At 35.8% G+C, this 14,799-nt stretch overlaps 1 protein-coding gene and 1 pseudogene across 6 annotated transcripts in view; one reads left to right on the forward strand and one right to left on the reverse strand.

Annotated features, from left to right (window-relative positions):
• Positions 1-14,799, reverse strand: part of SCFD1 (sec1 family domain containing 1) — a 120,888-nt gene that overhangs the window by 52,421 nt on the left and 53,668 nt on the right. For all 6 annotated transcript variants that reach the window (XM_036354021.1, XM_036354027.1, XM_036354042.1 and 3 more), the window contains one exon: positions 1,073-1,169. In XM_036354021.1, coding sequence (XP_036209914.1) covers positions 1,073-1,169 — 97 coding nt within the window. The remainder of the gene's footprint in view (positions 1-1,072; positions 1,170-14,799) is intronic.
• Positions 11,299-12,146, forward strand: LOC118678409 (annotated as a pseudogene).

A 14,799-nucleotide genomic window follows, 5' to 3' on the forward strand; every position in this document is an offset into this window, starting at 1 on the left:
TAAAAACATATTTTTTAAAAAGTGAGAGCAATACTTATGGCTTCTCAGAAGTTGTATGAATAGAATCTTTAATTACAAATAATTTGGACATTTTAAAATTACTTTTTAATTTGAAATAAAGTCAAAAGCTCATACCAGCCCAGCCGATGTGGCTCAGTGGCTGAGTGTCAACCTATGAACCCAGAGGTGGCAGGTTCAATTCCTAGTCAGGGCACGTGCTTGGGTTGTGGGCTTAATCCCCAGTAGGGGGCGTGCAGGAGGCAGCAGATCAGTGATTCTCTCATCATTGATGTTTCTCTCGCTCTCCCTCTAAAAATGAATAAAAACATATTTAAAAAAAACCAACTCATACCAAAACTCTAACTCATCAGATGAGTGACTTTGTGCGAAATATGAAATGAGTAGAGCTTATATCCTTTTTATTTATTTTGGAAAAGGGCTGAGATTTGAACTGCTAACTATTCTGAAAGGATCAATAACTCTCTAAAGTTTAGAGATTTTAATAGGCTAAAACCCTATGTAGATCCTATGATCATTATAATTGAAAGCAATAATTAAATTACATTTTCCAAATACAAAGAATATATCTTAAGAAAATCTAACACACAAATATTTATGAATATAAAATATAAAGGGACTGACTAAAGAGTTTCTTTAAAAGTGAATTCCCTAAATATTTAAAATAGAATTCAGTTTTAGATACATCTTTTTATAAAACTTTATGTTTAAACCAAATTATTTAGAAAATATATCACTTAGAGACACCTGCTTTGAATGTTATACCTTCAAATCTTCTTGGACCAACAGAAATTGAGCTTCAGATGTAGCACTTTAAATGAACATAAAAAGTGCTTAAATAACATTAAAGAAAAGTTCAATGAAATAAAATGCAAATTATTTTTCTACTTTATGAACTGCTATGCTATAAACTTCTCAATAGAAAATAGTTTAATTATCTCATTATTAGCATAAATGGTTAGAAAAAATAATTCTATTCAGATTTTACTAAAATTGAAAATGCTGGATTCACCTGATGTGAAACTTACATTAACCTCAAATTTATGGTACATACCATCAGGGTCTGATATTATATCTAGAAGAGATTTATCCAGAGTAGTTTTGCTCATTATTTTTTCTTCATATTCAAAATATACATCTAGTTTTCTTGCCTGTTTCAAAATAAATATTAGATTAGAATACCTCAAGTAATAAAAACACATTAAGGGCTTCTCAGCTTACAAGTTTTATTTTCTATGATCAATTTTAAAAGCAAACGTTCATTTCCTAATAGAATTATTTTAAAGTTTCTTACTTCTGATCATATACTTTATGTAAAAAAACAACAACCAGATTGGCCCTTTGTTTACCATATTTGACTTATAAATTCCAAATTAATTGTCATATTTGTATTAGCAAAGATAAAAACCGCATAAATCTCAATTACTGTATAAATCAGTACCTAGCATACAAATAATATTATATTCCATGCAAATTAGTGGTCATGTTATGGTTATATATATTTTTGTGAAAAAATTTACATATTTTTACCTTAACTGAATTTCTATTACCCTAAGTTATTTTCAATGGTTTTTAAATAAAACTGTTTTTCCTCATTAATAGCCCCATTTAATACTTTGAAGTTTTAGATACTAGAAAAGTAGTCAAGCTTAGCTTTTTGGTGTCACACCTTTTCCCAAATTAAAAATGTGTTGAGTAAAATTATCCAAATGAAATTAACATGTTAGGATCCTCAAAAAGAAATAAAAATTATTACCAAGTATCTATTAAATTATGTTTCAGATAATACATAAGAGAGAAAAGAACATGTTTTCTATTGAAGGTGTTAATCTAAGACAGTGATTTTCAACCTTTTTCATTTCATGCACACATAAACGAATTACTGAAATTCTGCAGCACAACAAAAATATGTATTTTTGCTGATCTGACAAAAAAACCCACAGATAAAATATTGGTTCATTCACACTGGATGGCTATTACTGTGTTGGCTGTTGTCATTTTTTTATTTGACAATCTAAGGGAAAAGAGGTCAGTGCCCCTGACTAAATAGTCAGGTATTGCATGTTTTAAGAATTCTTGGTTCACACTGATAAAAAGTCACTGCTCTAAAAGGAATAGAAACCACTTATGAAATAAGTTACCAACAAAAAACCAATATATAATTATAGAACATAAATAAATATATTAAGCTAAGGTGACAGAATGAAATAGTTAACCAATTGTGGAGGAGGAAGTGATAAAATCTGAGTAGAATTTTGAAAGTGATTTGAAGGATAGAGTTCATTTCAGTGAAAGGGATCATACCAAGGCATAATCGGACTGGAGAAAACTGACACAAAAGGTAATATACTGTACTCTTCTGTCCCTTGCTTTTACTCAACAAAATACCCTAAATCAGTACATGGAGAATTTCCATATTAATGAGCTCCTGATAAGAGTATAATAAACTTTACAAGTTTTCCTTTTTATAAACTATTTGGCACTTTATCTTCTTCAGACTCCCTGGCATAGGAGCTATCTTAGCTCCTCTACAAAGCTATTTGAATACCAAAATAGATGAGGTGAAGTCCTAGGAATAAAAAAGTATAATATTAAAAATGGACAGAAGAAACAGAAAAGAGATCCTAGAAAAGAGACCATAGTAGTGGCTGTGGAAATGGAAAGAGACAAATACTTAATAATTAACATGAGAATGAAGATTTAAAGCAAATAATGAAAAAAGTCCGAGATAACTTGTGAGGAACTAGGATAATGGTAGTAGGAATTATGTTAATGTGAATATTATATTGGGAAAGGTTAATTATCTGTAGACTGAAGCCAGAAATGGAAGCGGTAATGTGATAAAATAAGGTGTTAAGTTTACTTGCAGACCCTCACAATCTGCTCCAGCCAACCTTTTCTGTTTAACTACTATACACTAGGATAGTTCCCTATAGTCACATCAAATAACTCACTGACTTTTGTTTATTAGACATCATGTGTCGAGGCTTAGACTCAGACTACTCTCTTAGCTTTTTAAGAATATATTCTTCTTCCACTGTCTGCCTGGTGAATTCTACTCATTCTTCAAGGACCAGCTTCTTTGCAACTCTTTCTTCAATCTCCATTCTTTCCCCTTCTTGCCCCTCCCCCAGTCTCTTCGTCAGCTGGAAGAATTTATTATTCCTTTAAATGTGCACTTTACATACATTTCCATAATAACAATGATCCTATATAGTGGTAATAAAAGGCTCATACGCAAATAGACCGAACTGCGGAACGACTGGTCACTATGATGCGCACTGACCACCAGGGGGCAGACACTCAATGCAGGGGCTGCCCCCTGGTGGTCAGTGTGCTCCCACAAGGGGAGCACTGCTCAGCCAGAAGCCAGGCTTACAGCTGGTAAGCGCAGCAGTGGTGGCGTGAGTCTCTCCCGCCTCCGCGGCAGTGCTAAGGATGTCTAACTGCCAGTCGGACACCACCCAAGGGCTCCTGGACCGTGAGAGGGCGCAGGCCGGGCTGAGGGACCCCCCTCCACCCAGAGTGCACGCATTTCATGCACTGGGCCTCTAGTTATACTATATTATTCTCCTTTGTTTACATGCTACTCTTCTAAAAGAGTACACTCCCTAGAGTGTATCTAATTAATCATTTAACACTAATACTCTAGTAAGGCATATGGCTTGTAACAAGTACTTGAAAAAATAATTGTTGAATTTCTAAGCTATAAGATCAGGATATATATGGATAAGTAGTCATCTCTGTTTTTTAAAGATATTTAAATTTATTTGATTTGAGAGAAAGGGAAGGGAGGGAGGGAAGGAGGGAGGGAGGGAGGGAGAGAGAGAGGGAGAGAGGGAGAGAGGGAAGGAGAGGGAGAGAGAGAGAGAGAGAGAGAGAGAGAGAGAGAGAGATCTATTTGTTGTTGCACTCATTTATGGATTCATTGGTCGATTCTTGTATGGGATCGAACCCAAAACCTTGGAATGTTAGGAGCTCTAACCAACTGAGATACCCAGCCAGAGCCTGATTAATAGTCATCTTTAAAAGTTATGAAAGTAAGAAAAAAGTCATGAAAGTAAAATAAACTTTTAGAAGTGAAAAATGTAATCAATCAAGTCTTTAGTGATTTGATATATGAAATTAAGTATGCTAAATGACATAATAGAATCTAATGCATGAACCTACATAAATCAGTGAAGAAACATTAGATCCATTTTGTTCTTCTTGATGTATTAGCTTACACTTTAACTTCCTGCATAAGAGAACTAGTATCTTTCAGCATCTATTATGTAAAATGCACTCTACAACTATGCTGTTATTTATTTATTTTTTCTCTTTTCTTTCTTTCTTTCTTTCTTTCTTTCTTTCTTTCTCTCTCTCTCTCTTCTTTCTTTCTTTCATTCATTCATTCATTTATTTAAAATCCTCACTGGAGGATTTTTTTTCATTGATTGCTAGAGAGAGTGGAAGGGGGAGAGAGAAACATGAGAGACACACATCGACTGGTTGCCTCCTGAACTCGCCCCTACCAGGGCTGGGGAACCTGCAATTGAGGCACATGCCGTAACTGGAAATCGAACCTGTGACCCTTTGGTCTTCAGGCCGACGCTCTAACCTCTGAACAACTGGCCAAGACAACAGTCAAATATTTTTAAACAGTGAACCTCAGGACCCTCCTTCTCAAACCAAATCTTCTGCAGAACCCTAAACATAAAATAGATTCAAGGTGACCCATTAAAAGTCTCTACAGAGCTCAAGGGTATCAGTGAACAGTGTTTAAAAACTAACTTAGATTATCTCATTTTAATTCTCCAAATAATAATATGAGCTAGAAATTATTAGTCTCATTTTAAAGATGAAGAAAGGACACATAGAAACATATACTTATTTTAAGGTTACCAGAGTAAAAGTAGTAGAGTTAAGATTCAAATCCAGTTCAGACTCCAATGTACATCACAGAGAAAGAGTAGGAAAAATTTTATTTTCCTCAAGCACAACTTTATTTCCTTTGTATATGCTTTATGGGGGAAAAAAGTGTATTTTCCAATTAGTACATATTTAGGGTTTTGTAAAACATGTAATTTAGTATATGTGCCACAAGGTTATTTTGACCAGATACATGATATCTATAGGTCCTTTCTCAATTTCTTGAAATAAGGGATCATCCATATAAGGAACAACTTCTGTACAGAAACAACTTCTATAATCCCAAAGACTGATTACTTTTATACACTACTAGAGGCCCAGTGCACGAAGGGGGTCCCTCGGCCTAGCCTGCACCCTCTCGCAATCCGAAACCCCTCGGGGGATGTCGGAGAGCCAGTTTCGGCCCAATCCCCACAGGCCAGGCTGAGGGACCCCACCATATAAGATCTTTGGTTAATCTCTTCCTGCCTTTCCCCCAACCCCCTTCCCTCTGAGATTCATCAGTCTGCTCCATGTTTCCATGCCTGTGGTTTCTGCTCTTGCATTGAGCATCTGCCCCCTCGTGGTCAGTGTGCATCATAGCTACCATCCAGTCGGCCGGTTGCTTAGGTTTTTATATATATAGATGAGTTCAAAGGAGAATACAATTTGGATAATAAGAGTTATATGGAAAAGAGACAAGTTAAAAATATAAAACAAAATGACAAGGTCAAGATAAATAGATTTTTGATAGCTTCAATAAATATCAAGAATGAGTAAGAAGGGAATTTTATAGAAAACCAAAGGACTACACATGGAATACAAATTATAGCTAGTGAATATAAATTCTAAGCCATGAATTTCTCAAAAATCCCCTTTAAAAATCAGCTGTCCTCTTTCTTCACAATAATGGAAAACTCTTAATAGTTACCTGGGATGTATAAGTACAGTTGACCCTTGAACAACAGGGATTTGAACTGCGTGAGTCCTCTTATATGCCAAATTTTTTCAATAAATATACAACTGGTCCTCTGTATCCCTGGGTTTTGCATCCATGGATTAAATCAACCTCAAACCAAAAATGCTATTTTTTATTTCAACTGCAGGTTGGGTGGTGCCCCTAATGCCTGCTTTGTTCAAGGGTCAAGTATATAAATTTTGACTTTTGAAAATCATTAACTAAAAACATTTGTCATATGACCCACATAGGACATGAAGTGAATTCCCTTTTCCTTCCGACAATTAAGGAGCATTCATTACCTCCGTGCCCCCAGTTTCTCTTTCCATTCTAGGTACAGAAGACACCACCATTGTGGGGCTCCCTACTCACTGCTAGCTACGCTTTTCTTTCCTCACCTCAGTCAACAACTGGTTGATGACAAAGTCTACATTGGTACTTCTTGGCCTTCCCTCTCGTCCAATCCTTAATTCTAACCTCTAACATTAGTCAGTAGTGAAAGTAAAGGCAAGAAAAAAGGAGAGTTAACTTTCTTTTACTATTAAGAATCCAAATATTCCTCTCCTCCTACCTATCACAGGAGGGAGAGGGGTTGATAAACCCTTCTCTGTTTCAACACAACATTAGGAATCTTTCATATTATGAATTAAATAGGGTGTGGACAGGGACCAACCACATAGTATCTATAGAAAAGTATATCCTAAGCTAATAGGAACTTAGAACTATACCTTTAGTCGGATATGTATAACCTATATCTAAGTTGAAGATCATTTATACCCTAGCCTTTCTTGGTCTTTCTTTTTTTTAAAAAAAATATTTTTATTGATTTCAGAGAGAAAGGGAGAGGGAGAGAGAAACATCAATGAGAGAGAACCACTGATAGGCTGCCTCTTGCACGCCCCCCACTGGGGACCAAGCCCAAAATCCGGGCATATGCCCTGACCAGGAATCAAACCATGGTCAACACAAAACCACTGAACCACGACAACTGGGATATTCTTTTTCTTTCTTCTTCTCCTCATGTTTAGGTCCTATCATCTTTTAGGGATGTATATGGATATCCCATCTTCCCAGTGGGTAGATCTGTATGCTGTACTGTAATAGTCTGCATATAACCCCTAGAGTATAAATTCCTTCTGACTACTTGTTCTTTATTGTATGCCTTGTGCCCTGCAAGATGACTGAAATTCTCCAAAAGTACAATTACTTTTTATAATATAACAAAATAGCACATTTAATATATTTTCAGTTATTTACATGTGTATTTTTTGGGGGCATTTCATATTGGTGAGTTTGAATGGGTCTGTCTAAATGAAAAATTATGTTGCACAAAAATCAGATGATCCATGAACTTATATTTGAAGGTGTTCTATAACACAGGTGGCTCAAAATGCTTACTTTGGAGCACTTGCTCATATGTCAGAGTGACTTAGACACCTTGAATAAAATTCATTCTATATAAGGGAATACATCTCTTCTGTGCAGAGATGGGACAATGTACTGGTGGGGAACCTGGTTAGTATTTGGAATGTCTACAACAGGCTATCAACCTTACTACTTGGATATCTCATTTCCAAATACATACTTTTTTTTCTCTCAACAAAAATTACTGAACATCTAGCATTCTAGATCCAAATCTGAATGTGTAACCTCAACTTCTCTGCTGACTCCTATTAAAAGTCCAATAGAAAAAAGTGATAATATGTTAAAGAATGTGCAATTTTTAAATTCTTTCCACTTTAGATACTAAAAGGGTATAAACTTAGAACTTACTACCTTAGTGTTTATAAAACTGCCCTCATTTAATGATATTTTAATATTATACCGTTGACTTTAAGTTACCATAAAATCTATGATTGCAACTGGTATTAAAATGCTGCATCATTACATAATTCAATTTACTCTAGTTATGCCTAATATGAGCAATGTCTTCTGTAATATGATGCCAAGAAACACTTTGCTTAAAATAAAAATAACAGAAATTCTCCTTTTTATAAGAAGTTTTTTGATTTTTTAAAACTTAATCCCCTCCCTCTTTTTTTAAATCTTGGTTGCCAGAAACTTCAAAGCCAAATTTGAGAATTACCATTATAATTTAACTATATAGCAACTATTCTGAGTTTTTATTTCATTATTTTTATCATTTGTGCTACTTATGAAAGCTGCCTTAAAACTGTTTTAGAATAAGGAAATTATAAATTCATCCCACATACTGACTCCTACCAAAAATATTTAAATTCTGACAAAAGTGATCATGTAATAAAAAATTAAAAATGTACATGAATTATTCTTTATAGATGACAAATATTAAAAATACAAATATTATAACCTTATTATAATAAAATACCAAAAACTGCTTTATAATATTTTTGGAAAAAATAGAGGTTTACATGGCACTTGTAAACTAATACAGGTTTTAAATTTACTATGACTCTCAGAGGCATTCCGTTGTCATTTATACTACCAATGTGTTGAACTCCTGAAAAAAAGAGCAAATTAAATCCAAAGTAAGCAGATGAAAAGAAATAATAAAAACCAGAACAGAAATCAATGAAATTAAAAATAAGAAAGCAACAGAGAAAAATCACTGGAACCAAAAACTGGTTCTTTGAAAAGATCAATAAAACTGATAACTCTCTAGTGAGGTTAATTAAGAAAAAAGGAGAAGGAACATGAATAACTAATATCAGAAATGAAATATTACTAGATATCACTAATAAACTCATGACATTATAAACCAATTCTGTGAAAGACACAATCTGTCAAAATTCACTAATGGAGAAACAAATAATTTGAATGGGCTGATACATCTATTAAAGAAATCAATCAATATTAGTAACCTTCCAAAACAGAAAACATCAGGTCTAGAGGGGCTCACTAGAGAATTCTACCAAACTTTTAAGAAAAAAATTATACCATTGCTCTACAATGTCTTCCCAAAAACAGAACACAAGTGAGAAATTAGATGCTTTGCTGCTAAGATCAGGAACAAAGCTAGGATGCTCCTCACATACTCATATTCAACATTATACTAGAAGCCCTAACTAATCCAATAAACATAAAATGAAATAAGAGGTATACAGATAGGGAATAAGTAAATAAAACTGTCTTCATTTGCAGATGACATGATTGTCAATGAAGAAAATTCCAAAGAAGCAACACAAAACTTCTGGAACTAGTAAGTGGCAAGGTTACAAGATACAAGGTTAATATACAAAAGTCAATTATTTTCTAATATACTAGCAATGAACAACTGAAATTAAAAGACAATACTATTTCATTAGTACTCAAAACAAAAATAAATGAGTTATAAATCTATTATAAATCTAAAATATGTAGAAGATCTATATGAGAAAAGCTATAAAACTTTGAAAGAGAGATATTCTATGTTAATAAATAGGAAGACTCAATATTGTCAATATGTCAGTTCTTCCCAACTTGTATAGATTCAACCAATCCCAATCAAAATTGCAGCAAGTTATTTTGTAGATATTGACAAAATGATTCTAAGGTTTGTATGGAGACAAGAAAGACCCAGAATAGTCAACACAATATTCAAGGAGAGAAAAATAAGGAATTGACAATACTTGATTTTTAAGACTTACAATAAAGCTATAGTAATTACAACTGCAGGGTCCTAGCCAAAAAGTAGACAAATATACCAACAGAACAGAAAAGAGAGTGCATAAATAAATCCATACAAATCAAGTCAACTTATCTTTGACAGAAAAGCAACTGCAATTCAATAAAGAAAAGACATTTTTCAAGAAATGGTGCTGGAGCCTGGCCAGAGGGGCTCAGTTGGTTGAGTGTCATCCTAGTACTGAAAGGTTGCCGTTTCAATTCCCAGTCAGGGTACATACCTGGGTTGCAGGTTTGATCCCCAATTGGGGCATGCTCAGAAAGTAACTGATCAATATTTCTGTTTCTCTCTCTCTCCCTTCCTCTCTGTAAGCATGTCCTCAGGTGAGGATTTTTAAAACATTTGAGAAATTTTAAAAATGGTCTGGAACAACTGCACACATACATGTAAAAAAATTAATCTAGGCACAAACCCTACAATTTTCACAAAAATTAACTAAAAATGGATGATAGACCTAAATGTAAACTGCAAAACTATAAAACTCCTAGAAGATAACTTAAGAGAAAATTTAAATCTTAGGTATAATGATGAATTTTTAGATACAATACCAAAGGCACAATTCATGAAAGAAATAATAAGTTGGACTTAATTAAAATTAAAAGTTTCTGTTCTGTGACACTGTCAAGAGAATGAGAAGACAATCTATAGACTGGGGGAAAATATTTGCAAAAGACATCCCTTCACAGGACTCTTTCTTCCCTCTGCCCCAAAAGTACAAATAATTCTTAAAACTCAACAATAAGAAAACAATCTGATTTAAAAAATGGCTCAAAGACCTGAACAGAGATCTCACCAAAGATGCAGATGGGAAGTAAGCATATGAAAAGATGTTCTATATCGTATGTCATTAGAGATTTGCAAATTAAAACTATCGATGAGAATGGCTGAAATCCAACAATGACAATACCAAATGCAAGCAAGGCTATGGCGCAGTAGGAACTCTCACTCATTGCTGGTGGGATTGCAGTGGTACGGCCAGACTGGAAGACAGTTCGGCAGCTGGCAGTTTGTTAAATCTAAACATAATGTTACCATATGATTCAGCAATCACACTCTTTGGTATTTACCCGCCAGAGATGAAAACTTATATCCACCCAAAAACATTCACGTGAATGTTTATTGCACCTTTATTCATAACTGTCAAAAATCTGGAAGCAACCAACATATCCTTCAGTAGTTGAATGGATAAACAACTGGCACATTCAGACAAAAGAATATAGTCAGCAATAAAAAGAAATGAGTTACCAAGCTATGAAAAGACATGGAGGAATCTTAAATGCATATTTTGACATGAAAGCAGCCATTCTGAAATGGCTACACACTATATGATTTCAACTCCATGACATTCTGGAAAAGATAACACCACGGAGATAGTAAAAAGATCAGTGGTTATCAGGGACTCAGGGGAAGGAAAACAGAGATGGAAAGGTGGAGCGCAGGTGATTTTTAGGACAGTGAAACTTCTATATGATACTGTAATAAGGATCTATGTTGTTATACACTTTTCAAAACCCATAGAATGTATAACACAAAAGAGTGAAGCCCAATAAACTATGGACTTCAGTAATAATGTATTGATGTTGGCTTATCAATTTTAACAAATGTACCACAGTAATGCAAAATGTTAATAATAGGGGAAGCTGAGGGTGGGTGGTATATAGACATTCTCTGTACTTTTCACTTATTTTCCTACAAAGGCAAAATTTCTCTAGCTTTTCTGCACTATTGTGAAAGGGGCCCATATGGCATTGTTCTTGGTTCCCAGGTAACTTAAATGGAAACTTCCACAATGTCCGGAGCCCTTCAAGTTCTACAAATGAAGGAGGAGGATGGATATCCTCAAATTCCTTGCAGCAGGAACCCACTGGCACCAACCTTGACTTCCAAATGGAACAGTCCATCTACAAAAGGAAGAGTGATGGCATCTACATCATAAATCTGAAGAGAATCTGGCAGCTTGTGCCACTGTTGCCACTGAAAACCCTGCTGAGGTCAGTGCCATATCATCCAGGAATACCGGCCAGTGAGCTGCGCTGAAGTTTGCTGCTGCCACTGGAGCCACTGCTATAGCCGCTTCACTCCTGGAACCTTCACTACCCAGATTCAGGCAGCCTTCCAGGAGCTGGGACTTCTGGTGGAACCAATCCCAGGGCTGACCACCAGATCTCACAGAGACGTCTTATGTTACCCTGCTTCCCCCTGCTCTGTGTATCACAGACTCTCCTCTGAGCTATGTGGGCATTGCTATCCCTTGCAACAACAGGGGGCTCACTCAGTGGGTCTGCTGTGGTGGATGATGGCCCAGGAAGTACTGCGTATGAGTGGCACCATCTCCCATAACCACCCATGCCTGAACTCTACAAAGACCCTGAAGAGATTGAAAAGGAAGAGCTGGCAACTGTTGGAAAGGCTATGACCAAGGAGAAATTTCAGGGCGAATGGGCTGCTCCAGCTCCCGTGTTCACTGCTGCATAACCTGAGGTCACAGACTGGTCTGAAGGTGCGCAGATGCCCTCTGTGCCCATTCAGCTGTTTCCTACTGAAGCCTGCAGCGCTCAGCCTGCCACTGAAGGCCGGTCTGCAGCCCCCACTGCTCAGCGCACTGAATGGGTAGGAACAACCACTGAGTGGTCTTAAGCTGTTTGTCCACAAACTCTTAAGAGTGAAAATAAGGTTGACGGAAAATAGTTGCTAAAAACAAAACAAACCGCTCTAAAAAAGTCTGTAATTTAAAAGAACAAAATCCAAAAATGATATGTATATAATAGAAAACAAAAGAAAGGGTCGCATTTAATAAAGTGTTTGCAAAATCTTGGGAAAATGTACGGTATGTAGCTTTGAATAATAATCTCTCACTTTTACTTCTTGATGGGTACTAACTATATAAAATGGCTCAACAGAAAAGAATACAGAGATGATTTGGTCTGTGCTTCAAAGTATATATATACATCAGTCTGACATTTATAATGAATATGCAGAGTATATAAAACATTTGTTTGTGTGTATTTATGTTTGTTATCAAGTCAATATGTGATCCTAGCATGGAATTTGATTTCTGAGATACTTATCAGCACTTCAATAATTTACCCTTTAAAAAAAAGTCCATTGTTTTAAAAAGTATACTTGTTTTATAAAACTTAACTTAAACTTTGACTACTAAATTTTCATAGCCTATTTAAGCATTCATAGATATAAAAGATCAGACTATTTTTTAAATGAATTGAATAAACACATTAAATGATCAAATATTTTAATAAGACAATTGGAGTCCCTACTTCCCTCTATTTTGTTTTTGCTGAAATTACTTCTGATTCTAAAGCTGCTCTGTTTTCACTGAATTTTTAAAAAATTATTTTAATTTATTTTTTTAAAGAGAGAAGGAAAAGGAGAGAGAGAAACATCCACATAAGAGTGAAACATTGATTAGCTGCCTCCTGCACACCTCCACCCAGGAATCCAGCCTGTAACCTGGGCATGTGCCCTGACTGGGAATCAAACCAGTAACTGCCAACTCCCTTTCCTTCCCCCCGCTTTCCAGGGCATGGGATGATGCCCAGCCAATTGAGCCACACAGGCCAGGGCTCATTGAATTTTTGATGGATATGTTTTAAGAACTACAGTATGGTAATGCATGGGACTTAAAAGTAAAAAAGCCAAAGTTCAATTTCAGGCTCTGGCTTTAAGCCAAGTACTCAGTACCTCTGAGATTCATATTCCTACATAGAACAAGGGAACATAATCTATCATGTTAAATTATCTGACATATAAGTTGCCAAAAAAGTTTGTTCTTCCTTTTAAAAAACAAAATACCATGTGTTCACATTTTCCATCTAAGGATTGTGATTTAAGGATGCTATGTTTGATCATAAAATATTTGTGAAGTATAAAGCATTAAGGTACTGCAGTAAAATCAAGCTAATTTACATAGCATCTTAAAATAGATGTTAAGGTACTCTAGCACTCACATAACATCAGGGTGTAAATATTTTCACTAGGATTAAAATAAGAACCATCCACAGAACTGGACATTTTAGGTAATCAATATGGAAAGAAAGCAACAATGGTACTATAAGAAGGAGCTAAGTAAAAGAATGTAAAATTCTTTAAGGCATATCTTTAAATGAAACATTTTTTGCTTCACTGAGTAACAAGGAAAAATGGCATGGCAAGAAGACAGCAAGACAAAATACAAAGACTGCCAAGTTTGAGTTCCAACCCTGCCATTAACTAGGAAACATTTAACCTGTTTTTGAGGTAAGAGAGAAATTCCTTCATTTATAAAATAAGAATATTTCACAAAATATATTCTGCAGACTGCTACTTCTTAGAGTTGGTTATAAGAGGTATTACCTAAAAGTGTTTCAAAGTCAAAAGAGTTTGAGAAATACTGGCTAATTAAGTTTTCTAAATACATGACTTGCAGACTACTTTATATATTACATTGCATGGTGAATCTCCAAGAGGAGAATATAGTAAGTTTTATTTCTAACCTTATTTGACCAGGGAAGAAACCTCACTAATTTGTAGAATCTACTTAGAACTCTGTCCCTAGGTACCTTCTAGCTTGACAGTCTTAAGTTCCACGGTAGGTTCACGGAGGACTCTGGAAAATAGAGACCAAAGAACAGAGGAAATTGTAAGGGCTATGTTTGACTCTGACTTTCTACTCTAATTTATACATCCCTGATTCTCATTAATCATTCTCTACTCAGCTATATATGTATGTGCTGTCATTGTAAGCTACCTCAGAACAACTCAAGGTATAAATAAACTCTGAGGAATTTAATTAAAAAATAAGGACTGCATCTGTACTCTCCTTTGATTTTAAACACTAGAGGCCTGGTGCATGAAATTTGTGCACTCGGGGCGGGGGGTTGGGGGGGGAAGGGTCCCCTCAGCCCGGCCTGTGCCCTCTCGCAGTCCAGGAGCCCTCAGGGGATGTTCGGCTGCTGGCCATCAGACATCCTTAGCGCTGCCACGGAGGTGGGAGAGGCTCCCGCCACCATCGCTGTGCTCGCCAGCCATGAGCCCAGCTTCTGGCTGAGCAGTGCTCCCCCTGTGGGAGCACACTGACAACCAGGGGGCAGCTCCTGCTTTAAGTGTCTGCCCTGTGGTAGTCAATGCACATCACAGCAACAGGTCGTTCTGCCGTTAGGTCTATTTGCATATTAGCCTTTTATTATAGAGAATTTTACTCTTCGTTTCAATTTGCTTCTATTCTCTGCATTCATCTTACTGCCTGTTTCTGTAAGGAAAAAAAATCTATAAAAATATTTCGGGCTTACCTATT

The sequence above is a fragment of the Myotis myotis genome, unplaced genomic scaffold (assembly GCF_014108235.1).
Source record: "Myotis myotis isolate mMyoMyo1 unplaced genomic scaffold, mMyoMyo1.p scaffold_m19_p_1, whole genome shotgun sequence".
NCBI lineage: Eukaryota > Metazoa > Chordata > Mammalia > Chiroptera > Vespertilionidae > Myotis > Myotis myotis.